Source organism: Pelophylax lessonae (assembly GCF_965119305.1).
Source record: "Pelophylax lessonae genome assembly, chromosome: 6".
Classification (NCBI taxonomy): Eukaryota; Metazoa; Chordata; class Amphibia; order Anura; family Ranidae; genus Pelophylax; species Pelophylax lessonae.
Genome location: NC_138773.1, coordinates 94,274,674 through 94,300,800, shown reverse-complemented (window position 1 = coordinate 94,300,800; position 26,127 = coordinate 94,274,674). Strand labels below are relative to the sequence as shown.

Below are 26,127 nucleotides of genomic sequence, written 5' to 3'. Positions count from 1 at the left end.
TCCGCTAGCAGAAGTGAGAAGAGAAACAGGCGCCACTGTAATAAGCCAAAGGTTTTTTATTGCACAAAATTACATAGTAAGTTACACAGTAGTAAGCTCCAGTCCGTGTAGCAGCATCCCCAGCCGCACGATCCGGCCGTCCACCGGCCCGGAAGTGACGTCACAGGAAGCTGGTCCGAGGAGCTGGTTACACCGGAAACCGCAATGGGACGCAGGCTACCGGAAATGACGCAACGCGTTTCGGAGCATGCGCACTCGGCTCCTTCCTCAAGCGCTTGAGGAAGGAGCCGAGTGCGCATGCTCCGAAACGTGTTGCGTCATTTCCGGTAGCCTGCGTCCCATTGCGGCTTCCGGTGTAACCAGCTCCTCAGACCAGCTTCCTGTGACGTCACTTCCGGGCCGGTGGACGGCCGGATCGTGCGGCTGGGGATGCTGCTACACGGACTGGAGCTTACTACTGTGTAAGTTACTATGTAATTTTGTGCAATAAAAAACCTTTGGCTTATTACAGTGGCGCCTGTTTCTCTTCTCACTTTTATTTTTAGGCTTAACCACACAAACCAACTCCCACACATTTTACACCGGACTGTACAACCTTGTTTAGATTTAAAAATTATGTAGTGAAATGGTCTGCCTGACTAGGCCTCATGTACACTGCTGCTGAAAAACGAATGTATTGGAGCAGTTGGGTGTTTTTTCAGTAGCCCCTGAACTCTCCTCTGTTATCTGTCCATGTACACTGAGTCGTTTAGAGGCAGTTGAGTTTAGTGGCATTTTTTTAAAGCGTGTTTGGAGAGAAGTTTATTGGCTTTTTAAAAGGCCAAATGCTTGTAACCGCGTCTAAACGCGATAACTTGGTTTATCAGCGTTTAGTTTATAAGTGTTTTCAATGGAGATACATTTCTGATCATTTTACAATGTAAAAACGCTTCTAAATGCAAACGCCGCTAAACGCACATAAACGCGGCAAAACAGGCGTTTTTAACCATGTACACATAAGCATCTCGTACATGAAGCCTTAGAATAAAATGAAATGGAGTCCTCATGTTGCATTTCATTGTATTGTACTGTAAATCTAAAGAAGATTGCTCAGAGATTGCACACTAGACAGTAATTTATTTGCACAACAGTAGTTGGCCACACACGCTTACTTAAATTTTAGGCCTTGCTCATATGTGTGGCCCTGAGGCTGTTAAAAACCAGCAGTTCAGGCATGGTTTTACTGCCCCATGACCAAAAGATAGCATGCAGCTAAAATTATACCCTCATCGTGTTCAGTAGGTAGCACTGACCCTGAACCCAACCCATTCACATAAATGGAGCCATGCTGCAACACAGTATTTAAATACAAAATCCCAATTCAGTTGTAAAAAAAAGAGACCGCATTGCCTCCTGAGTGCCTGGCAGCCACTGCTCTATCACCCCCTGAAAAGCAATCCATTCTGAATTGCTTTTCTGCTGTGGGGTATGGGCTACCGCAGGTCTGACAAGCCCTTATTCTGTCATGGCTTTTCACATTCTATCTAGTTGGGTGAAAACACTTTCAAATGTATCTAACAACACAAACCTTTTTTTTTTTTTTTTGTATTTCCATTTTTGCAGCCAATTTGGGAAGAAACCTACTTTATACAGTATTTGTTCCCATTCACATAGCATACCTTTAAAAACAAACATTTCTACTCAGCTTTTTATTTTGAGAAAAATCTTTTATATATTTCCTCTCTATGTAATGTTAAAAAGGGGACTCTGGGGAATTAATGGTTCCCATAATTAACTATGCGTGTACTGCGCTGGCATATTGTTAATACCAGTAGTAAACTAAATGTGCGCCATGTTCATCCTAACAAACGTTTAAAGGGTTTCTAAAGGTTCCAGGTTTTTTTACCTTTAAAAGAGAAGTCCAGGCAAAATGTAACTAAAGCTAAACCTGCTCTGTGCCACATTCTAACCCTAATCTACCTAACCCTGTAAAGCAAAAAATCACTGTACTTATCTATTCTGCAGCTGATCCAGTCCGGTCCTAGCATCCGTTGTCAGCAGTGGCTTCAGCATGGAGGGGGGTGCAGCAGAGGCACTCGACAACAGAAGCCCCATAGTAAGTCTATGGGTGACATCACTTCCCAGGCATTTCACAGCCGTTGTCTGTCCTCTCCTGCACACAGCTTCCACTGCTGGAGGCCGGACTGGATCGGCTGCAGAATAGGTACGTACAGCAATTTATTTTATTTATTTATTTATTTTTTGCTTTACAGGGTTAGATAAATTAGGGTTAGAATGTGGCACAGAGCAGGTTTAGCGTTAGTTAGGTTTTGCCTGGACTTCTCCTTTGATGCATTATATGCATTAAGGTAAAAAACCTTCTGGGTGCAGCTTGCTATTGGGGCACTCGGCAGGTGAGAGAAGCCAGGAAGGCCAGCGAGAAGAGGAGGATCCAGGCTGCTCCGTGCAAAACCACTGGACAGAGCAGGTAAGTATGTCATGTTTGTTATTTGAAAAATTTAAAAATGTTTCCTTTGTTAGAATCACTTTAACCACTTGCCGACCGCTCACATGGAGCGTGCTGCGGCAAAGTGGCTCGTTATCGTCCAGCGACGTAGACCTACGTCGCTGGACTCCTCCCCTTGTGGGCGGCGCGCGCCCGCTGTATTCAGACACAGCGGGAGTCAGGCCAGGGGAGGAGAGGCGGTGATCACTGCCACTCTTCCCTGATCGCCGGATCGAGTGAGGATATCCACCCGCTTGTGTAAACAAAGCGGGCGGATCTCCTATGTGACGGGCAGGGCGGATCTCCTATGTGACGGGCAGCATAGCTGAACCTGCGATCTGTGCCTGTGTCACACAGTCCCCTCCCTGCCACACACGTCAGTAAGCACCAGGCATATATTTAACCCCTTGATCACAATAAAGTTAACCCCTTCCCTGCCAGTGTCATTATTACAGTAACAGTGCATATTTATAGCACTGATTACTGTAGTAATGTCACTGGTACCCCCAAAAGTGTCAAAAATGTCAGTTAGGGGTCCGATCTGTCTGCCGCAATGTCGCAGTCCCGCAAAAAAAAAATCGCAGATCGCCGCCATTACTAGTTAAAAAAAACAATAAAAATGATTAAATTTCCCGTAGTTAGTAGCTGCGATAACTTTTGCGCAAACCAATCAAAATACACTTATTGCAATTTTTTTTTTTTTTTACCAAACATATGTAGCAGAAAACAAATTGGCCTAAAATGTTAAATTTAGATTTTTTACATTTTTTGGGGGGGAATTTCTTATAAAAAAATGTGAAAAATATTGTTATTTTTTCAAAATTGTCGCTCTTTTTTTATTAATATCTCAAAAAATGAAAAACACAGAGGTGATCAAATACCACCAAAAGAAAGCTCTGTTTGTTGGAAAAAAGTACGTAAATTTCGTTTGGGTACAGGGCCCCATGTTAAATGAAACATGGAGATCAGCTTTAACCTGTTAGGATTAACAGTGTGCACATCTAGTTTACTACTGATAATGACAATCTGGCAGCATAAGTACACAATGCACATGGTTAATTGTCCCCTACAGAGATGAGCAGTAATAAAACCTGATAGAGGTTCTAACTCTCCCCAGTACTTTTAAAGGAAAAAAGTTTAGCCAGACTTCGCTTTTCATTTTGGAAGAAAGGCAAAATTCTCCTTTTGTTAAATTCTAGTAATGAGATGTCGCAGAGTTTGTTTTCCTCTTATGTGATGCTTCAGAAAAATTCAGTGTTGGCTATTTTTAGATGCTGAAGTAAAGTAATAAATTCCTCTCTCTTTCTCCCTCCCTCCCGCATTAAGTGATGCCACAATCAATGTTGATCTGATTCTTCATGCAGAAATAACTGTATTGACTAAGTGTTTTCTTTATTTTTCTATTTCAGTTGTCCATATTTGCATAGGACAACGGGTGACACAGAGAGAAAATATCACCTACGATATTACAAGACCGGCACTTGTATTCATGAAACAGATTCTCGAGGACATTGTGTGAAGAATGGACCCCATTGTGCCTTTGCCCATGGTCCTCATGACCTTCGACCTCCTGTCTATGATATAAGGTAATGCAGTCCTGTGTGCTAAGCTTTTTCCATTACCTCAGTGCCTGTGGGGATTTGTCAAACTTTAGCTAAAACAGTTTTTGTTTTTTATTTTTTTGATAGAGCAGCATCTGTCAGATTTTAAAATGGACTATATTCTAATCTTGGGAAATATACCCTCACTTCCTAAGTGGCCATCTGGTCAGGAAACGAGAGGAAATCTTTCCAACTGGGATACTGCCAGCACTAAAAGTGTTCCACATGCTACCTAAAAACTTGGTCTGATGTTTAAAAGGATTGTGTAGTGCAAGGCTTGGAAAACCCCAGGTGCCAGGTCACCTTGGCAACAAAAAGTTTCATCCTGGCGACTGGACTGCCCCCCGAATGCTCCCTACACCTCATGCCCTCATGCCCTCCTGCTATGTTAACCGGGCTCCGCTTGCCCATCTGCAGGCCCAGGACCGGCACAGCGGGTGCCATCGGGTAGAGGGGGCAGGGAATGGGAAGAGAGCAGACACGTGTCCACTCAGCTCCCCTTCTAAATGTTTACGCCGCACCTCACTTCCGGGTCCCCGTCAAGGCTGGGAAAGAATGTAATGCAGCGCGATGTGCATTGCATTACATTCAGTGTAGCGCATGGTAGACATGCAGGGTCTTTTAGAACCTGGATGTCTCATTAAAGAGAACCTATCACCCAAAAAAATCATCACTATGTGATGGGGGGAAAGTAAAACTTAGGTGAATGAAAAAAAAAATGTATTTTAATTGTAAAAAAATGTAGGTTACACCCAAACACATAACCCCCCCCCCCAAAAAAAAAGAAAAAGAAATTGAGGCTCTCCCCCCCCCCCCCCCCCCCCACCACATACGATGCATGTACAAGCATGAACTCACGCAGGAGGGCCCCGACACCTGATTGCGATACACATTACACATTGCCTTGCACGCCAGAATGAGAGCAATAATTCTAGCACCAGACCTCCTTCGTAACATTAAACTGATGACTTATTGGCATCGCCAATAGAAAATATAGGATACCTACATGCTTAATGTTTGACATGTTGAGTATCTATTTTCTTGATGCAACCTCGGCTTTTATATTTTACCTAAAAAAAATTGGGTAATTAATTGCATTTTTAGCTTCCCCTAAAACTAGTTTTTAATTCCTTTCCTAGACCTTTGCAGTAATAACAAGTGACATAAAAAAAAGAAACTCACACCATTTTATTCTCTAGGGTGTCTGCTTTCAGAAAATATATAATGTTTGGGGTTTTATTTAATCTTCAGGCCTAAAATTATTTTTTATACGTGTGCAAAAAACTCAGAAACTGCTTTGGCTTATAAAGGAGAAGAATAAAAAAAAAACTGGCTCCCAACCTTTTTAGCTGGCTCCTAGATTCAAAGCAAACTTGTCAAGCCCTGGTGTAATGGTTCTGCACATACAGTATTTTTCTTCTTTATCATGGAAGGAAAATGTATACAGTCTTCTATCCAACCAGCGGATGATGCTGTAGTATCATTTCACATATTTAGCTCTTTCAGCTTTCACCTTTCTGTTAAACAGACGATTGGTTAAAAACCTTGAATGAGTCATCACAGCACTGACTTCTTCCTTGTCGGAGGACTCGGAGAGGATGTTGTAGTCAGAAGGGTGCTGCAAAGTAAGCTTCAGTTGCTGCGCTGACATTTTTGCTTACCCATAAACTCAAAAAAGCTGTGCGCAATTTAGAATAGAGCTGCAAATTTGCTTCCGAGTGATCATGTATATATGCAGAAAAGTGATTAGTATACTGTACGTGCATGATAAGATATGTTCAGTTAGCACTGCAGAGAGTCTATTTTTAATAATGTGAGAACTGGCCCGTGAATATGCAAGGGTGGGGAGCAAAAAAATGCAACCCTCTGTTCAGTACAATTAAGCATCAGGAGAAAACGTGCTTATGTTAGAAGCATACATGACTGCTTGTGTGTGTGTGTGTGCGTGTCTGTGTGTATGTATGTATATAAGTGTGTGTACATTATATATAAAGTAGATTAAAAAACACTTCTTATCATGTGCAGAAATTTGGAGTAAACGTGACCAGCACTGGGCCAATATAGACACATCACCTCGTATCCATTTAGTTTGATAATTTATTTTTCTTTGATTGGTGCAACAGGGAAATCCAAGCACAGGAAGCCTTACAGAATGGGCAGCTTGGGAGTGGTGAAGGGATTCCTGACTTGCAGCCAGGAGTCTTAGCTAGCCAAGCAATGATAGAGAAGATCCTCGGAGAGGACCCAAGATGGCAAGGTAAGTTTAGGAATAACACCGGTCAATACAAACATGTATATGACTATTACTGTATCATTGAAAGGCCAGTAAACCTAACTCACAAGCTGAACTATAAAAATGAGCTATTGATGCAGTCATTTGCAAAAGTAACATGCGTAATGGAAATGTATTTTTTTTTTCAACATATTTGAACAGGGCAACATTAGAAATTTTTATACAGTGCTTACAGTTAAACATAATATACTTTTTTTTTATACTATATTGTTTTTACAAAAATATCATTATGTGTAATGGTGTACTGTGAAAAAAGTAAGTACATTCCTGGCCTCAGAAGACGGTATTGTGTCCTTTATCAGAAATGACTTGTAGATGTTTTGCTAACTGCCCACCAGTCTTTGACATCGACACTGTGAAATTTGTGACCACTAACCTATGCAAATAGTTACCTCCGTAATTGGCATACCACAAATGACATCCCTTGGTCTGGCGGGAGCTGGGCTTTGTGGCCTAGGGCCTCTATGCACCCTAGAAATCGACAGAATCAGATGTGCCTAGCAATGTAGTAAATATGTCCTTCACCGCTGGCAATAGATCCTTCCGCACCCTTTGCCTCTGGCAAACCCCACAGCCTAATGTTGTTCCGCCAGTTGCGATTATCTAGGACGTCATGAAGCAAGAAGAGGGTATGGCTATGAGCTTCATGTGAGTCCATGAGCTGCTCCTGAGTAGCCACGGTGTCTGATAGAGGGTGGCAGGTTTGATCAAACTCCGATGTCTTGGAGCAAGCTGCCTGCATTTCAGCTTTGAAGGAGCACAGCACAGAGCGGTACCCCTGTCCTAGGTCTTGAACATAGGCTTAAATTTCCGTTATGATGGGTAGGGCCCAGATGTAGTCCCACAAGTCCCAGTCTATGTCTGAGGTTTAAACGTTATGGTTTTTACCTTCATAATCTTAGGCCCCTTTCACACGAGTGCCTCCGTGAAGTGGAACCCGCTTGCTAAGCGGTAGATCGGATGGTGGCGGGTGTCAGCTGACATCCACCGCTCCATAGAGACTGGAGGGTCCGATCAGGTCCGCTTGAAAAACTGACTGAAAGGATCCATAGGCTTGGTGCACATTGCTGCGACTTGGGATCCGACTTGTGAGACCCCAAGTTGCAGTACATGTGAAATCCAATGTTAGTCAATAAGAGCTGAAGCACGACCTTTAGTCAAAGGTCCCATACTACTTCAAGGCTTCTTCTATCTGACTTGTGCCCATAGACTATTGAAAGTCGCCTCCAAGTCAGATCCTCATCTATAATAATGAGATTTGGATCCGACATTACAGGAAGATTACCCAGGCAGTGACTGGCATTTTCCTGGGTGCTGTTATCGCTCCATACCTGCACAAGACAAAGTCGCTTCAAGGTCACATAAAAGCAGTACTCATGTTGCATCAAGTGTAAAAATTGCCAGGAAGTCGCCTGGCAAAGTCACACTGTCACGTGACTTGCAAGTCTTGTCAGGTCACAGTATTGTGAACCAAACATTGCACAGTAATGTGGACCATGCGATGTGATTTTCAGCCCATTCATTTGAATGAGCTAAAATTGCACTGGATTGCATCAAAAGTAGTGCATGCAGTACTTTTCAAAACGCACTGCAATCGGATCGCAAGGTACTGTGGTACCATGTGATCCGGTGCAGGCAAAGGCAATCTGCATTTAGGGTGTCATTGTGAATCTATTGACCCTCAGAAGATCGCAAACCCAGTGTGTTTGGAATGTGGTGCGGGAAATGCGCCTAAGAAGACACCTGATTTTTATTTCATGTATTTGAAGTTGTAGTAAATGTATGGGTGTACTTACTTTTTCCACGTGACATATCTGCATTTTCATTTATTTATATTATTTGAATGAATAGACTTTATCACCATATCCGCATATCACCATTATCTGTATGCTTTTTCTGAATGAAGATTCAATGTTTGCCTGTTCAAATATTTTGAAAAAGTCATGAATTTCCATTGGGGTATTCTTGAATACTTTTTCACATGACTGTATATTAATGTTTTGGGGTCATGTGAACTGAAATATTTTTCCTGTTGGACAGCCCCCATGATTTAACATTGCAGGAAGACTTTGCTCAGCCTATGTTTTTTTAGAGGAATTTTATGTAGGGCAGCTTGTTTTTTAGGTTACATGGCCCTTTATAAGACGTATATGAATAAATGAGTTAATAAGCATTAAACATTATAGGTAAGGCCAGACTGCAGCAGTGTGGGTATATGCACATTCGTTCTCATGTGTGTTGTTGCAGTCTCTATGACCGTTGGCTTTTTATATTCTGTGTTGTGAATGCTTTGCTGTTCTTTTTGGCTACAGGTTGATCTAGCCGTGTGAATGTTCTAATTCTCTGATTGGCTACAGGTTGGTTTTTAAAATGCCCATTTTGAAGTGTGTTACTTGCATCCATAAAGAAAATGATACAGTTAACAGAATTGTTTTAAAAAAAAAAAAAGCGTGTTATAATAGCAAATATTTTTTTTTTAATAATTCTTCCCAACCTGTTTTGCTTCTCTACCCTAAATAGCCCATATAATGCAGAATGCCACATTTTAATAGATTGTTGTGCAGTGTAGTAACTATTCTGAAACATACTTCCACTATTCCATTCATACTGCTTGTAAACGAGGCTGTGGTACGTGGGGTCCGCTTCAATCCAAATCCCCAGGGCTCCTCTGGACCGCCCTGCCATCAGTATGCAACTCCTCACCTATTAAAAGCTAAGGCCTAGGAATAGTGCCCCTCACCCCGCCCCCCACTTTCAGTGCTTTTACATATACAACTAAGGCTGGGTACACACAGGCCCACAGCTTTATTTCTTGCGACCAGCTTCTGCCGAATGGGCATGCTGGAAAACCAGCATCCAATCAGCCGTGACAGCCATTGGCTGCCAGCACTGATTAGTATGTTCATGTGGGGGAATCCCTCTGGCACAACACAAAAGCACAGCAGGGGAGATTGCCACACTACCATCGCTTGTGTTAGTATGGCGATCTGTCAGTTCTTTTTCGTTCTGCCCGCTGGGTTGAACAAAACAAACTTGTTTACACACAAAACGTGTGTAGCCAGCATTAGGCACTGTCCTTGCCTTTTTGTGATAAAATGACCTATTCTATGGCTTTCATGAGTGCGATATTTCCATAATAAAAGCGGTAGACTCTCAGAGCAATTTGGATCCACTTACTGAAAAATGAAGAGTATGCACTAGAGCAGTGGTCCTCAACCCTGGCCTACAGGGCAAGATAACTGAAATACATCCCAGGTGATATCATTTGCTGCTCAGTGATTGCAGTACTCTAGTCTGCATCTCCCCAAGGTAATACTTAAAATCTGGCCTGTTAGTGGGCCCTGAGGACCGGAGTTGAGGACCACTGCACTAGAACCTTATAATGTGACAACTTGCATGGAGATAGTGGTTTATACTGCTTTTATTATAGCAATGTTTGTGTTAGTAAATTGCTCCCAATACCAAGTTTTACCTGCAGTGGGTGTTGTGGAATGAACTTGAGCATATAGCTCCTTATCGCATCAGAATATCTATCAATACAATAGTTAAACGCTATTTAACACAACATGTTTGGTGATATTTCAGTAAAATAGGAAAATCAAGCAGTGAATACTTTAATCACTTCAATGCAGGCCACTTTCACCCCCTTCCTGCCCACGCCAATTTTCATCATTCAGCTGTCACACTTTGAATGACAATGCATGGTCATGCTACACTGGTACCCAAACTAAATTTGTATTATTTTTTTCCACACAAATAGAGCTTTCTTTTGGTGGTATTTAATTACAGCTGGGGTTTTTTTAATTTTTTTACTAAAAAAAAAGACCATTTTGAAGAAAAAAAAGAAATAAAAAATGATTTTCTTAATTTCTGTCAGTAAAATTTGTAAATAAGTAATTTTTCTCCTTAACTGATGTGCGCTGATGAGGAGGCACTAATATGCCACACTGATGGGCACTAATGGGTGGCACTGATAGGTGGCATTGATGGGCACTGATAGGCGGCACTTATGGGCACTGACGGGCTGCACTGATGGACACTGACGGGCGGCACTAATGGGCAGCACAGATGAGCAGGCACTGAGTGGCAGCACTATGGGCACTGATTGAGGTCACTGTGGGCACTGATTGAGGTCACTGTGGGCACTGATTGGGTTCACTGATGGGCATTGGTTGGTGTGTCTAATGGGTGACTTATGGGCACTGTTTTTACTTTACTGTAATCAGTGCACTGCTGATCAGTGCCCTGATTACTTGTCCTAGACTCCTCTTTGAGGAGGAGCCACTGATCGGCTCTCCTCGCCACACACTCTGACAGCGAGAGCTGATAAACGGCACTTCCTCATTTACATGTGACTGATTGTGATTGGACACAGCCGATCACATAGGTAAAGAGCCACGCCACGTTTCTAAGACACGGCCCGGCTGCGATCGCTGCGCCCCCCCCCCCCGCGGGCACACAAGAGCGGCCGTTCTGGGGCGCCGTCATATGACGTCACCCCAGAACGAGAGCCGCACTGCTCCGCTGTCATTTGACGGCGGGGCAGCAAGTGGTTAAAGTGGGACTAAAGTGTATCAGAGCACCACAACCTGAAAAAGCTATTTAATTTTAAATATTCACAGCAGTCTCCTCCATCCATCCATGCGTCCATGGATGAAGACATTTGAAACCCCCCCTCCCCTCGCTAGCATTTCTCGACCAGGCGATCGAGTAAAGACAGGGGATTAATGTAGAATTTACTTCCTGGAATCCATCTGCCCTTAGCTCATTCATACAGACAGATGGGCATGCTTAGCTTAGAAAACTCCTCCTGCAGATGAAAGAAAAAATAATGGTCATGAAGTCTTGTGCGACGTATGACATCATTTTGAAGTTTTGAAAAGATGGGAGCGCCACACTAGCTTGTACAAACTTTTAAAAGATTTTTATTTTGGTACAACCGACACGTTTTGGGGGCTCAGCAATCCCCCTTTTATCAGAGCTAAAACAGGATGATGCAGGCACTTGGATTGGAAAGGCCTGTTTAACTATTGTATTGATTGGCCTTTCCTGAATCGTCCTGTTTGTCGCCCTGATGAAGGGGGAGTGCTGAGCCCCCAAAACGTGTCCGCGGTTCCAAAATAAAAATCTTTGTACAAGCTAATGTAGCGCTCAAATCCTTTCAAAATTTCAACGGACCCCTCTGGGGCTGCAGCAAGACCCCACAGTTGCTGGTGAGCAGCCCCTAGGACCACAAACCACCTCTCCCATCAAAATATATGCGCGTAAGGTTCACCGCTCCTACATTACAAAGATTGTATGACCTCATCGTGGCCTAAACCGAAAACCAGGAAGCAACTAAAGAAATGTAAAAAAAAAAAAAAAAAAAGTTTAAAACAAGTAAATGCCTTCCTATCTATTTACACGTATTAGCAGCATAAGGATTAAAATAGTAGTATGAGAGAGTTAGTTCCGCTTTAAATTCTTCTGTATGAGGGCCGCATTGAATTTTCCATTTAATCAGTTGGCTGTTTAGATTTTTGTCAGTAGACAAAAGAATATGTCTAGGTTTACAGTGTTTTAGATGATAATGAATAGCGACAATTCTGCATAGAGTAGATTCTAAAGACTTCCAGATGGTACGGCGCAGATGAGACCTTCTGAGCCAAAGCCCCATGCAGAGAGCATGATACGCACTCTGCAACTTGGAGGTCTGCTCTGCTGCTATTGTTTCCATACAGTATATGCACAATGAGCTGGTTAACCTGCCAAAAAATTCTCAATTTAATGCAGCCCCCTCCCATAGTACACTACACCAAGCTGACTCTATGTTTTCTCCTCTTAATCAATTCTGTAATAAAAAATAGTACATAAAAGTATCCTTTACATTTATGTGTTGTTATAAAGATTATTAAAATAAGACGTGCCATGAAATAAATATAATAGTTTACAGATTGAAGTATCTTCTGTGTGCATTATGTTTGGTCTTTTGATTTCAAACATACTGTACTTATGGATGCCTGCCAGGCTTTCCTGCTGCCACCTGGTGGTTAGATACTATAATGCTTTCATATTTTACATCCCTGATAGTTGCAATGATCAGCAAATAAATATTCTTCTTTGACTAAGCAGAATTGGTAATATTATATCCTTGTTTCCTATTTTCTAATGGTTACATAAGAAAAAATATAATTTATCATTTATTTTTGATTTTAGCTGAGTTGAAACATGGTTGGGTCTCTTTCTTACAATGTCAATGATTCCTAAACAGAGCTATTTTCAGAAAAAATATTTTTAAACTGGTTTCTGTAATGTTTAATAATTTTAGCTTGCTGAAGGTTCCGTAGGATTAATATTTCATTTTTTTTTTACCCCCAGATACAAATTTTGTACTAGCCAGCTATAAAACTGAACAATGTACTAAACCACCTAGACTTTGCCGCCAAGGATATGCCTGTCCACATTATCACAATAGCAGAGACAGAAGACGCAACCCAAGAAAGTTCAAATACAGGTGCAATAAGTTTGAAATATTTTATTAATCATATTTATTATTGTATATAACGGTTATTCAGCTTCCTGCAGCTTAATGCTAGCAGCCATTTTTTAGTGAGATTCACCAAAGTGAGATTCAGTGTTCTTCAATATTATTACCAGGCATGAAGGTAGCTGTGCCTAGAAGAATGTCTCATTATGATTTTTAGCTATTGTTCATTCTGAGAAACTATAGAGGCTTTTAAATATCGGCTTATGTTAAAGTTAAAACCAAAAAACTTTCTTTCAGAATTAAAAATACACATGCCTCCTGGTTTTAGGCTATGTTTACTTATTCTGGAATTCAGCTTTAATTAACTATGTTTTACACACTAAGAGAAATTAATAAATTGAAAAAAAAAATTAAAATTCCAATAGTGCCACCCTTGCCTGTATGTTTTGATTGGTCACCAGTAAACAAAATGGCAATGTCCAGCACTAAGGACCTTAGATCGCAGACTTTGTCAGCTAATTGAGCTGATGGTTAATTGAACTGCTCAGGCTCTGTTGCCTGGATATTGTGACATCAGACATAGTATTTCAGAATGGCAGCTTCCATCTTAAGCTAGTTTAATTTTACTGAAACAATTTTTTCTTTGAGATGCTTGTCTACTAGCAAATGCTTTCTTATCCATCTCTTTCAGATCCACACCTTGTCCAAGTGTGAAACATGGAGATGAGTGGGGAGAGCCATCAAAATGTGAAAGTGGGGACAGCTGTCAGTATTGCCATTCCCGCACTGAGCAGCAGTTCCATCCTGAGGTGGGCTTGTAATCCCTGTGACTGCTATAATACAAAATGTTCTCCCAAAGCAGGGAATGCAATATATATATATATATATATATATATATATATCAGTGGCCTGTGTTTTTGTCCTATTTGCAAAATCCTAGTTGGTGTAGTACCTCTTAATCGGAAAAATCCCCATTTCTCTATCGTTCATTGACAGACGCAGTTCCTGATGCATATTAGTAGGGTTATACTGCCCCCTACAGGAGTAGGACGCTAGACAGAAAAAAGTTCTGGCTACGCCTTTGGGCAGTCCCAGAGGGTACACCCTCCCTCTTCCTGCATAGGATGTCAGTTTTAATCTGTCTAGTTAGGAGTAAGGACCTAGTTCCCTGCTGGGATCTCTGGTCCTGGCAAAGTTTTTTGTAGTTTACATTTTTATTTAGCTTTTCTCCGGAAATATTCTTGTGAGATCTACAAGCAATTATGCCGAATCTGGGCCACGGGCTAGATGTATAGATCCAGTGGTCACCCCAGCCGGCCAATGAGCGCGCGCAGGCCTTAGCTCCACGCTGGGTCGGCCGCGACATAGTCCCACTGGATGGGGGACTGGCCCTGCGAGTTAAACGTCTCGCCATGTCGCATAGGATCGGGTCTAGGCCCGAGTCGCAGCGGTCCTATTCAGCCGACAGCTTACCCCCCCCGCTTCAGCGGAGAGGGGTCCTGTCAGGAGATGGCGCTCGCCTGTGTTCCTGGTATAGTGAGTAAATGTTCCCCCCTCTTTCCCTGGCAGATTTTGGGGTGGACGCGGGCCCTCCCTGGGACGGTCGGACCCTCACAATCCCGGGTTTCCTGGGGCTGGAACAGAGTTTCCCGGCCGAATGGGGGATCATGGGGGGGTTGCACCGGGGGCGGCTGGTGAATGAACGTGCAGGGGGGTGGGTCTCGGTCTGTACCTCCAGGGCCCCTCTGCTGATCGATCCCGATGTGGAGTCTGGGGGGTCCCCCTGAGAGTCCTCGTTTGCTCTGCAGGCCACGCGGGGCCACCATTTTCTTGTAGCCACATGTGCTGAGGAGATCGGCGGCCATCTTGGTACACTCAGCACGGCCATTTTGCGGTGAATTCTTCTGCTAGGGATCTGTATGGGAGTTCCTGGAGGCATTGTTCTGTGGGTGGAGCCCCTCCCTATACCCTGGACAGTTTCTCAGCTCATTTCCTTTTGGATCGAGCTTGCTAGTGACACGTGCAGATGTTCTGGGGCCTTCTGCTGCATCTTGGTGCAGTGAGTCTGGGGGTCTCCAGCGCGATTGCCTGACCTTCGGGGGGCGCTGCAGCACAAAAAAACTGGACTTAAAAAAAAAAACATTTCTGTCACTTCTTCAGCTTTTTGCTGACGGGTTCCCCTGGTGCAACATGGACCCTACAGATCATGTGTCCCCACCTGCCCCCCTCGGGTAGGCCACAGGGCCCTCCGGATCCCAGTCTACTGATGCAATTTTGGCAGTCCTGGAAGCGTTTTGTGTCCCATGTGGAGGTGGTCTTTAAAGGCGAGGTGCTAAGAAACGCCCTCCGCCTAACCCCTGCCTCAACTGATGCTTCAGCTTCTGAATCTGATGCCACCGCAGACGCGAGTCTCCCTGCCGGGTCCGCTACCTCGCCCCCTGTCTCCTCTGACAGTGAGGATGACATTTCTACCTCCGCTGCCGTGCAAGATAAGGCGCTGGTGAACGCACTAGTTGTTTCTGTGCGTGAGACCCTGAAAATGGAGGACGCAGCCACGGCTGCGACTGGGGCAGAGGTTATGTTTGGCACTCACAAACCATCCAGAGCGGCAAAGGTTTTTTCCTTTCCTGCGTATTTTGACAACATGCTCAAAAAAGAATGGGACGGCCCAAAGCGTTCCCCTGGGGTGCCTAAGCGGATTGCTAGACACTATCCTTTTGGGAGTCCCTTTATAAAGAAGTGGCTTGTGCACCTATGTGCCACCCGTATCTGGGGTGGGGGGGGGGGCGTCTTTGCCAGTTCCCGGGCCTGTGCCTATCCCTGATACCAGACAAATGGGTTCAAGAGGTCATACGGTCCGATTACAAGATCGAGTTTCGATCAGTCCCTCTGGTAAGGTTTACAGGGGGTAAAAGTTCTGGTTTCCGTGTGTGGAAATTTTTTCAGGGCTTTTATTCAAACCTGTTCACGCTTCCCAGGAGGAAGACAAGGTGTGTCCAATCCTGGAAGTGAAAGCACTAAATTGCTTTGTGCGAGTTCAGGCCTCCATAGACATCAAAGATACCTACCTTCACATCTTAATATGTGCAGGACACCAACGGTTTCTACGTTTTGCTGTGGGAGAGGATCACTATCAGTTTGAGGCGTTGCCCTTTGGTCTCGCCTCTGCTCATCGGGTCTTCACAAGGTGTTGGCCCCGATCCTGGAGCTGTTGCGGAAGCAAGGGATATCCGGCCTGTGTTACCTGGACAATCTGCTTCTCCGCGTGGAGTCTCGTACAGTGCTGAAAACAAATTTAGCAATCACCATGAGAACTCTGGTGGATTCTGACCCTTCAGAAGTCGTCTTTGGTCCCTTCCATGAGACTGGATTACCTGGGCCTGACTTTGGACTCATCCTCAGCCAAGGGAGCTTCTTCCTCAGGGAAAACTCCAAGAAGTTCAGACTGCGGTTCAGCTGTTGCTGATCAGCAAATGGTCATCCCTTTGGAGCTGCATGAGAGTTCTGGGACTGATGGTGTCGTCCGTCCAGGCGGTCCCCTTCGCTCAATTTCACACAGGGATCCTCCAGAAGGAAATCCTTCTCAATTGGAACAAGAATCCAAATTCCCTGGACATTCAGAACCAGCTGAGCCAGGCGGCCAAAGAGTCCCTGATCAGGTGGCTTTGATGCTCAAGCAAGGGAAATTCTTCCTCCCCATATATTGGACAATTGTCACCACGGATGCAAGTCTGTCCGGATGGGGGGGGAGTTCTTGGCAGGTTGTCTGATCAAGGAGTCTGGTTCTTTGAAGAATCCAGGTTACTGATCAATGTTCTGGAGCTGAGAGTGATCTGGCTTTGCCTAGTCCACTGGACAGAGTACCTGCAGGGTTGTCCAGTGCGCATTCAATCAGACAATGCCATGGCCGTGGCTTATGTCAATCCCCAAGGGGGAACCAAAAGTGCCCTTGCAGCCTTGGAAGTGGCGGGCATCCTTCATTGGGTGGAACGCTTTGTTCCAGCTCCCTCTGCAGTTCGCAGGCGGATTACATCAGTCGACAAGCCTTTGATGCGGGGGAATAGTTCCTCCATCCGGAGGTGTTCCAGCAGTTGTGCCTTCGTTGGGGCACTCCAAATGTAGATCAATTGACGTCTCGGGTCAACATAAGAGGTTTGTTGCCCACTCCCGGGACCCTCCAGCACACACGCCCCAGATGCGCTGGTGGCTCGTGGGGTCAGTTTTAGCTGTTGTATGCCTTTCCTCCTCTCAAGTTGCTGCCAAGACTTCTTCGCAGGATCAAGGCGGAAGGGTTTCTGGTCATTCTTGTGGCTCTGGACTGGCATCGCTGAGCTTGGTACGCCGACCTGGTCGGACTAGTCGCAGATGCTCCTTGGAGACTTCCTCTCAGGGAGGATCTACTGTCTCCAGGGCCAATCTTCTATCCTGCTTTATGGTTGCTGGCTTTGACGGCTTGGATGTTGAAAGCCAGGTGCTGAAGGACAGGGGTTTGTCTGCTTAAAGCAAGGAAAGCGACTTCTAGGAAGATTTATCATCATATGTAGAAGACGTATATTGCGTGGTGTGAGTCTCTTGGAGCTCCACCTCGCTCTTAATCGGTGGCTCGGATCTTGGCTTTCCTTCCATGGGGAATTGATCAAAAGCTGGCCTTGAGTACTATCAAGGGTCAGGTCTTGGCCTTGGCAGTTTTCTTCCAAAGGCCATTGGCCACCCATTCCCTTGTGCATAACTTCATCCAGGAGGTGCGACCCTTGGTACCTCCGGTGCGACTTCTGTTGTCACCTTGGGACCTTAATTTGGTGCTGTCGGTTCTCCAGAAACCTTCCTTCGTAAGTATTGGGGGATTTCCCTGCTCACCCTATCCCAGAAGGTGGCCTTTTTGGTGGCTATCACTTCTGCACGCAGGGTGTCAGAACTGGCGGTGTTGTCCTGTCGTTCTTCCTACCTGGTGGTTCACAGGGATAAAGTGGTACTTCGTCTAGCTCCGTCCTTCCTTCCGAAGGTAGTTTTCACTTAAATGAGGACATCGTGTTACCCTCTTTGTGTCCTAAGCCAAAAAACATCCTAAGGAGTTTGCACTGCATACTCTGGCTGTGGTTTGGGCAATCAGAGGGCGTTCTTGGCGATTACGGAGTCTTTTCCAAAGTCAGATTCGCTTTTTGTTCTCACGGACGGTCCAAAGAAAGGCCTGCCTGCATCTGCTGCGACTATTTCCAGATGGATCGGACCGACAGTTGTACAGGCTTATCCAATTAAGGGTCAGGTTCCACCTTTCCCTTTTAAGGCGCATTCTACTCGGGCGCTTAGTGCTTCCTGGGCTTTTTGCCATCAGGCACCTATGCTTCAGGTTTGCAAGGCGGCTACCTGGTCGTCTGTTCACACCTTTACCAAATTTTATAAGGTGGATGTGCTGGCATCTGCGGATGCCTCTTTTGGCCGCAAGGTTTTGCAGGCTGCTGTTTAGGGGCCTTTTGGCCTTCCTTGAGAGTGTTTACTGTTTGTTTCAGGTGGACCTCATCTTGTTCTGATGAGTCCTATGTTGCCTGGTTGGCTATGTTTAGCCTTGGGGACTTGTTTTTTTTCTGCTGTTCCCACCCCTCATTTTATGGCACTGCTTTGGGACGTCCCTACTGATAGGCATCAGGAACTGGGTCCATCAATGAACGATAGAGAAAACTGGATTTTTGACTTACCGTAAAATCGTTTTCTCTTAAGTTCATTGAAGGACACAGCACCTGCCCCTCTATTTTGAGTTGGGTTGGTATTACTTCTCTGACACTACTTTGATACAAAACTAACATCCTATGCAGGAAGAGAGAGGGTGTACCCTCTGGGACTGCCCTTAGGCGTAGCCAGAACTTTTTTCTGTCTAGTGTCCTACTACTGTAGGGGGCAGAATAACTCTACTGATATGCATCAGGAACGGTGTCCGTCAATTAACTTAAGAGAAAAGGATTTTACGGTAAGTCAAAAATCCAGTTGTTTGCCTAGTGCTCAAAAATAGCATGGTGGTTTTCTTATTTATTTATTTTTTTCTTATCAAGCTTTGTTTCACAGTACACTGTGAAGAAATATTAAGCAAAGTATATTGAAAATGTGGTGTTTTACAGTATAATACCATTGGAAAATATCATCCCTGATATGTAGAATTGATTTTAAGATCAATTTTTAAGATAAAAAAATGGGACTTTAAGTATACCACCAACAGTAAATGATACAATAAGTCATTTAGAATAACACGGTTTTCTATTTCCACATTTTAAAAGGAGTATAAACAGATAAAATCACTTTTGATGGACTCCAATGCTGGAGTTGTGGAATCCTCAGAGACCACTCTTCTAGGTCGACGCGTTTTGCGGGAAAGCCCACTTCATCAGGACCTCTGATCTCAGTGTGAAACCAGGATTATCACAACAACAGTATCAGAAAACACATGTATACTGTGTGTATATATATATATATATATATATATATATAATTAGAGCCATTCAAAATAATCGTTATAATAACGTTGGGGAATTTTATTATTCTGAATAAATTGTAAAATGTGTAATGCAATGTTGTTATAGTGAATATTGTGAATGTGTCTAATGTGTATATATATTTTCTGATACTTTGATGCAGTGATCATACTGAGTTAAGAGGTACTGATGAAGCGGGCTATCCCGCAAAATGCGTTGACCTGTAAGAGTGGTCTCCACAACTGAGGCTTCCAGAACTCCAGCTCCTTTGCCATATAATAGCATTGGTGTCCATCAAAAGTGGTTTTATCTGGCTAAACTCCTTTTAAATGTATAAAAATAAAAGCGTGTTATTTTATATTACTTAATGTATCATTTACCATTGGTGGTGGGCTTAAAGTCAAATTTTTAAAATTTTTTAAAAATCCATTCTGTGTAGAAACCTTTGTGTCCAGTCTCAGCAGAAAGATGCTGCAACAGAATGTTTAGACAAATTATTTTTGCCAAACATCGGCATTATGTGTTTAATGCTGTTACTACCTCCTCCTTAAATTGTCTCTGTCTTCTCCCTGATGGTTTGTCATCTGTACCATGAGCTTGTATACCCAGAAAGCAGATGTTGGAAATGGAGGTCATTGCATTTTAAAAAAAAAACAGCTCAATATCATGTGCTTGGTTGAGAAGTAATTGAAGCAGAACATCAGGCAAAAACCCTTTAGGCCCCTTTCACACTTGCGGACCGTTTAGATCCACCTTTTAGATGCGGACCGTTTAGATCCAGTTTTCAAGCGGATCTGAATGGATGCCCCATGCATCTCTATAGGGGCATCAGATGTCAGTGGAGACATGTCTGCTGACATCCGATCCGATCCTGCTCGTCAAATCCTGACGGATGGAAACCCTATTTTCCATCCATCTGGCAGATCAGATCGGATGAGAACGGACAGGCGGTCCGTTCTCATCCTATTCCCCTATAGAGGAGAGTGGGGATCTGACGTCTCCGCACACAGAGTGGAGACAGAGCTGTCATCCGCCTGCTCAGCGGGGGATCGGCGGATCGATCCCCCGCTGAGCAGCATGGCTCCGTCGACAGAACGGAGCTGTGTAAAAGGGGCTTTACTGTCCTTTTTCTGTTCCATACATAGATCTCCTTTCTGCTGCAGTTTTGGGTATCCTGCATAAGCACAGTTGGGTGCTATTTTGTTCTCCCCCACTTCAAAAAATGTCAAAGTCTGTATTAAGAATATTGGGGAGACTGCCATTGTGGACAACCTTTTAAGAATATTTGTATCCTTGCTCCATCTGGTTTCCCACCCAAAGCTCTACAAAGTCTACTGAAAGTTTGTGTTTTATTGTACAGTACAGGGCACAGTGCTACATATATATATATATATATATATATATATATATATATATATATATATATAATATAATTTTAGCAAAGACTCTGGCGAATAAAATGGCGGACGTTGCAATATTTTCTGTCACGCGGTATTTGCGCAGCGGTCTTTCAAATGCAATTTATTTGGAAAAAATAACTGCGTCTGGACCTGCTCTCTCAAGCTCCGATATTCTACCCTGCTTTGCAGTCTCTAAATTTGATGGCTTGGCTATTGAAGCTTTGATTTTGAAGGAGCAAGGTATATCTGGCCCTGCATTTTCTACCCTGATAAATGCTAGAAAACCAGTCTCTAGAAGCATTTATTACAGAGTCTGGAAATCTTAGGGTGAGGTCAGGAAATGGCATCCCCCCAAATATGTCATCGGGAGGATTCTAGCCTTCTTGCAAGTAGGGGTAGGTATGAAATTAGCCTTAGGCACTATTAGGGGCCATTTTCAGCCTTGTCGTTTTTTATCCAGAGACCTATCACTTTGCATTCCTTGGTTCAAATCTTCGTTCAAGAAATGTTACGTATGCTTCCACCATTGAAGCCACCATTGTGTCCTTGGAATTTAAAATTGGTGTTGGCAGTTTTACAGAAACAGCCTTTTGAGCCCATTGGGCAAATTCCCCTGGCTCTTTTGACCAGAAAATTGGTGTTTTTGATTGCGATAACTTCAGCCAGAAGATTATCAGAACTAGCAGCTTTCGTGTAAAGAGCCATTCTTGATTTTATATCAAGATAGGGTGACTCTACATCCACACCCAGGTTTTTTGCCCAAGGTGGTGTCTGCCTCTCATTTGAATCAGGACATTATACTGCCTTCCTTTTTTCCAGATCCTCAAACAGAGGAGGAAAAGTGTTTACATTCTCTTGATGTAGTACGTGCTCTTAAGTTTTACTTGAAAAGGTCAGCTCAGATTCGTAAGACAAATCTTTTGTTTGTGCTGCCAGAAGGGCCCTGGAAAGGGCAGGCGGCGTCTAAGTCTATGATTTCTCATTGGCTTTGCCAGCTTATTATCCGGGCGTATGATTTGAAAGGGAAGGTTCTACCTTTCCGGTTAAGGAAAACTCTACCAGAAGAGTAGGTGCCTCTTGGGCAGTTCGCCATCAAGCTTCTATGGCTCAGATTTGCAAAGCCGTGACTTGGTCGTCGGTGCATTTGTTCACTAGATTCTATCAAATTTCGAAAGAAAAGAATTCCCCTAGAGGCGGGACTTTGAAGGCAGCCACCCATTCAACAAAAGTGTTCTACAAAATTTTAAAAAATGATATAGTCTATTTAAACATAGTAAAATTGCATAAAGTGGTACATCTACATAAGAAGTGTGGTCCCCGGGTTAACCATGGAGTCCCCTGGAGCATGTTTCACCGCCTTACCCCCTCTCAGAGGTTGCAGGGCCCTCTGGGTCCCAGTCCGCTCTGTCTGCTATGACGGCGGTCCTAGAGTTGTTAGAAAAGCGCCCCCTGCCTTCACCTGCATCCGCCGTCTCCTCAGATTCTTTGGTTACACGAGTATCCCTACTGGGTCTGCGTTCACACACTGAGTGCTCTGATAGTGAAGATGATTCCTCTTCCACTACGGCCGTGCACAAAAAAGGCGCTAGTGGATGTACTGATTGCATCAGTGCGGGAAACTTTAAAACTGGAGGACGCAGCTGCTGCTGCTGCATCAGAGACACCAGTACATTTCGGTACCCACAGATCCTCAAAGGCGACAAAGGTATTTCCTTTTCCCGCCTATTTTGACAAAATTGTCGCGAGTCAGTGGGGTTTTCCCTGAACGCACTCTCCAGACCCGGAGTCAAGCCCTCTTCTGCCTGAAGGGGGGCCCTCACCTGTATCTGGGGTGGGGGGGACGTCTTTGCTTCTTTCCGGACCCATGGACCTCCTTGATTCAAGTCAGGTGGGTCCACGAGCTGATTTGGTCCGGTTACAAGATCTAGTTTCGGTCTTCACCTCTGGCAAGTTTCTTTCCTGCCAATCTACGTTTGTCCCCAGATTGCCTGTGAGGTCTCTTCGGGCGGTGCAGGGTTTGCTCTTAAAAGGGGTCATTGTTCTGGTTCCGGAATCTGAATGCTTTCAGGGGTTTTATTCAAACCCATTTACTGTTCCCAGGAAGGAAGGCAAGGTTTGTCCAATCCTTGACCTCAAGGCCTTGAACTACTTTGTGCGGGTACAAAAATTCCAGATGGAGTCCATTCGCACAGTAGTGGCATCTCTTCATTAAGGGGATCTTCTGGCCTCTATCGATATCAAGGATGCTTACCTTTATATTCCAATATATGTTGGGCATCAGCGTTTCTCTATCGCTCATTGACAGACGTAGTCTTCTTGATTCTCAAGAGCTGGGTTATGTTGTCTCCGCAGGAGTAGGACTAGGCAGAAAGACAAAACGTTCTGGCTCCACCTTAGGGGCAGTCCCTGAGGGTATATCCTCCCTCTCTCTGCTACAGGGAATCAGTTTTTTTCTGTCTAGTCAGGAGTAAGGACCTAAGTTCCTTGCTGGGATCTTTTTGGTCCTGGCAAGATTTTTTCTTTAGAAGAAATATTTTTTAGGTAGATTTTTCTCCAGTGTTTTTCCTGTGAGATCTTCAAGCAAAAACGCCGGACTGGGCGACACTAGTGGTCACCCCAGCCGGCCTACGAGCGCGCGCAGACCATTGCATTGCGCTTGGTCGGCCGCGACACATTCAAGTAAGTATGCGGGGCCGGGCGACGGGCTGGATGTTGAGATCCAGTGGTCCCCCCGGTTTCTGCCTACGAGCGCGTGCAGACCAGAGCTCCGCGCTGGGTCGGCCGCGACGGAGTCCCAGTGGAGGGACTGACCTTGCGAGTTAAAAGTCTCGCTTGGACGCCAGGAACCTGAGAGTCGAGGCGTCCAGAGTGGTCCACAAACCCCCACCCCGGTGGAGAGGGTATTGTGAAGAGAGGGTGCCTGTCGGTTCGGTATGGTGAGTAAACGTTCCCTTTTTTCTTTCCTCGTTATGAGGCAGTATGAATTATGGGCCCCTCCATACATGGTCAGTATATATCTGACACTAAAAGTCCCCCTTGTAAATACAGTATGTGTTTGTGGGAAGTGGACTTGGTTTGAGAGCTAACACTCTACCCAGCAGACTGTAGCATTACAGCAGACATAGGAGGTATAATCCTACCTTATTTGTAGTGTATCTCCTGTAGATCAATCAATCGCCACTCAGCAGAGATGCAGGTGGATGTGCTGGGAAAAACGATTTTGGCGGTCCGCCGCCATTTTGCCGTAGACCAGGTGCATGCATGTCCTCAGGTCACGCCGGCCGCCATGTTTTTGGAGTCTAATGTCTCCTGTATGGGGGCGGCCATGTTTCATGAGCCCAGCTACCTCGTGGAGAGCTGGGAACGCCGGAAGGCGTACACAGGGGGCGGAGCCACGTCCTTCTACCCGGGAAAAAGCAACAGCTCCTTCCAGTCTGTAAAAAACAGACGCTGACTGCAGTTGGTTGGAAACTTCACTGCATCGGTTGGTGAGCCTTGGGGGTCCCTCTCTCTCTCTGTGGGATCGAGAAGCAGGTACTCTGAGGGGCGCTATTGCGCTAGGGGGAGACACATAAAAAAAAAAAAAATTTAAAAAAAAAAAAAAAAAAAAAAAAAAAGTTTTTTTTTTGTGTTTTCTGGCAAAGGTGTCCTGAATCCAGCACCCCACTGACGATTGAATCATTGTCCGCTATTATGGAAACTTTTGTGTCCCGGGTGGAAGTGGCTTGTCAGGGACAGGGCGCAAGTAAGCGACCCCCGCCTAACCCCTTATTATCTGAAACCTCGGATTCAGACTCTGAGCCTATTTCTGCAGTTGCAGGTACTTCCTCTGGTATTGGTGTCTCGTGTACTGTCTTTTACAGACAGTGAGGAGGATGTTTCGGCATCAGCCATAGCCAGAGAGGAAGCGTTGGTAAACGCACTCAAGAAACCTTAAAATTACAGGGTATTCCGTCAGAAATAGCTGAAACTGAAATCCCTTTTGGGACTAAAAAACGCATCAAAGTGGCGAAGGTTTTTCCATTGCCCAAATGTTTTGGCAATCCAATCAAAGAAGAATGGAGTCTGCCAAAACGCATTTCTACTATTTCTAAACGCATTAACAGGCGTTATCCGTTTGAGGAAACCCTCATTAAGAAATGGACAGAACCACCTGTGGTGTATTCACCAATTGCTAGATTGAATAAAGCCACGGTTATTCCTCTAGAAGACGCTCCGTCTTTTAAAGATCCAGTGGATCGCAAGATAGAAGCTATGTCTCGCACCATGTTTACCTTCATTGGATCAGCTTTCAGACCAATAATTGCTATTGGTCTGGTTTCGCAGGCTGTAACTGTATGGACCAAGTGGTTACGCCGGGACCTAGAAGAGGTCCCTCAGGCGGTATCAGATTCGTTGGAACAAATGATACAGGGGTTACAGTTTGTGTGTGATGCGGCGTTTGACGCCACTTCATTATTGGCGCGAGCATCTGTCTCAGCGGTGGTTCTCAGGCGTACACTGTGGCTAAAAGGTTGGTTAGCCGACCAAGGTTCCAAAAAAGCATTGGCTAATATCCCCTTTTTAGGAGAGCGTCTATTTGGAGCCAACTTAGATGAGATCATTAGGATCTCACGGGTGGAAAGAGCACCTTTTTACCGCAAAATTTTAAAGGTAAAGGAACTCGTCTAAGACGAGGGCCTTCTTTTTCTGCTCACAAGAGGTTTTTTTCGTCCCGCGGGTGAAAAAATTAAGTCCTCCAAAGCTCCTGCAGGAGGCGTCAGGGGTCGTTGGTCGGGCAAGCAAAAGCCCGCCCCCTCTAGACCTGAAGATAAACCGTCCAAAGCCTGAAGGTGCGCCCCCACCCATAACTGGGGTGGAGGACGTCTTCGCCGGTTCCCGGATCCATGGCTTTCCAGAATCCCGGACAGATGGGTTTGCGAAGTCATAAGGTCAGGGTACAAGATCGAGTTTCGATCTCTCCCACCGGCGCGATTCTTCCCTTCCAATAGCCGACTATCCCCGGATCGTTTAGACGATCTGCGGAGAGCAGTCACAGATTTACTACAACAAGGAGTAGTAGTCCACGTTCCTTGGACAGAACGGTTTCAAGGGTTTTATTCAAACCTATTTACAATACCCAGGAAAGAGGGTAAAGTGCGTCCAATTCTGGACTTAAGGGCACTCAATTCTTTTGTCAACATAAGAAGATTCAGAATGGAGTCCATTCGCACAGTAGCAGCCTTTCTGCATCCAGGGGATGTCCTAGCGTCCATAGACATCAAGGACGCCTATCTTCACATTCCCATTTTCGCAGGACATCAGCGGTTTCTACGCTTTTCCGTAGAAGAGAACCACTATCAGTTTGTGGCGTTACCTTTCGGTCTCGCCACGGCTCCGCGGGTCTTCACGAAGGTGTTGGCCCCAATGTTGGCACTTCTG

General features: G+C 44.6%; 1 protein-coding gene across 2 annotated transcripts in view; it reads left to right on the top strand.

Annotated features, from left to right (window-relative positions):
• UNKL (unk like zinc finger) overlaps positions 1-26,127 on the top strand; it is a 213,341-nt gene that overhangs the window by 68,300 nt on the left and 118,914 nt on the right. For both annotated transcript variants that reach the window (XM_082262085.1, XM_082262084.1), the window contains 4 exons: positions 3,895-4,071; positions 6,210-6,343; positions 12,737-12,872; positions 13,537-13,654. In XM_082262085.1, the coding sequence (XP_082118211.1) occupies positions 3,895-4,071; positions 6,210-6,343; positions 12,737-12,872; positions 13,537-13,654 (565 nt within the window). The remainder of the gene's footprint in view (positions 1-3,894; positions 4,072-6,209; positions 6,344-12,736; positions 12,873-13,536; positions 13,655-26,127) is intronic.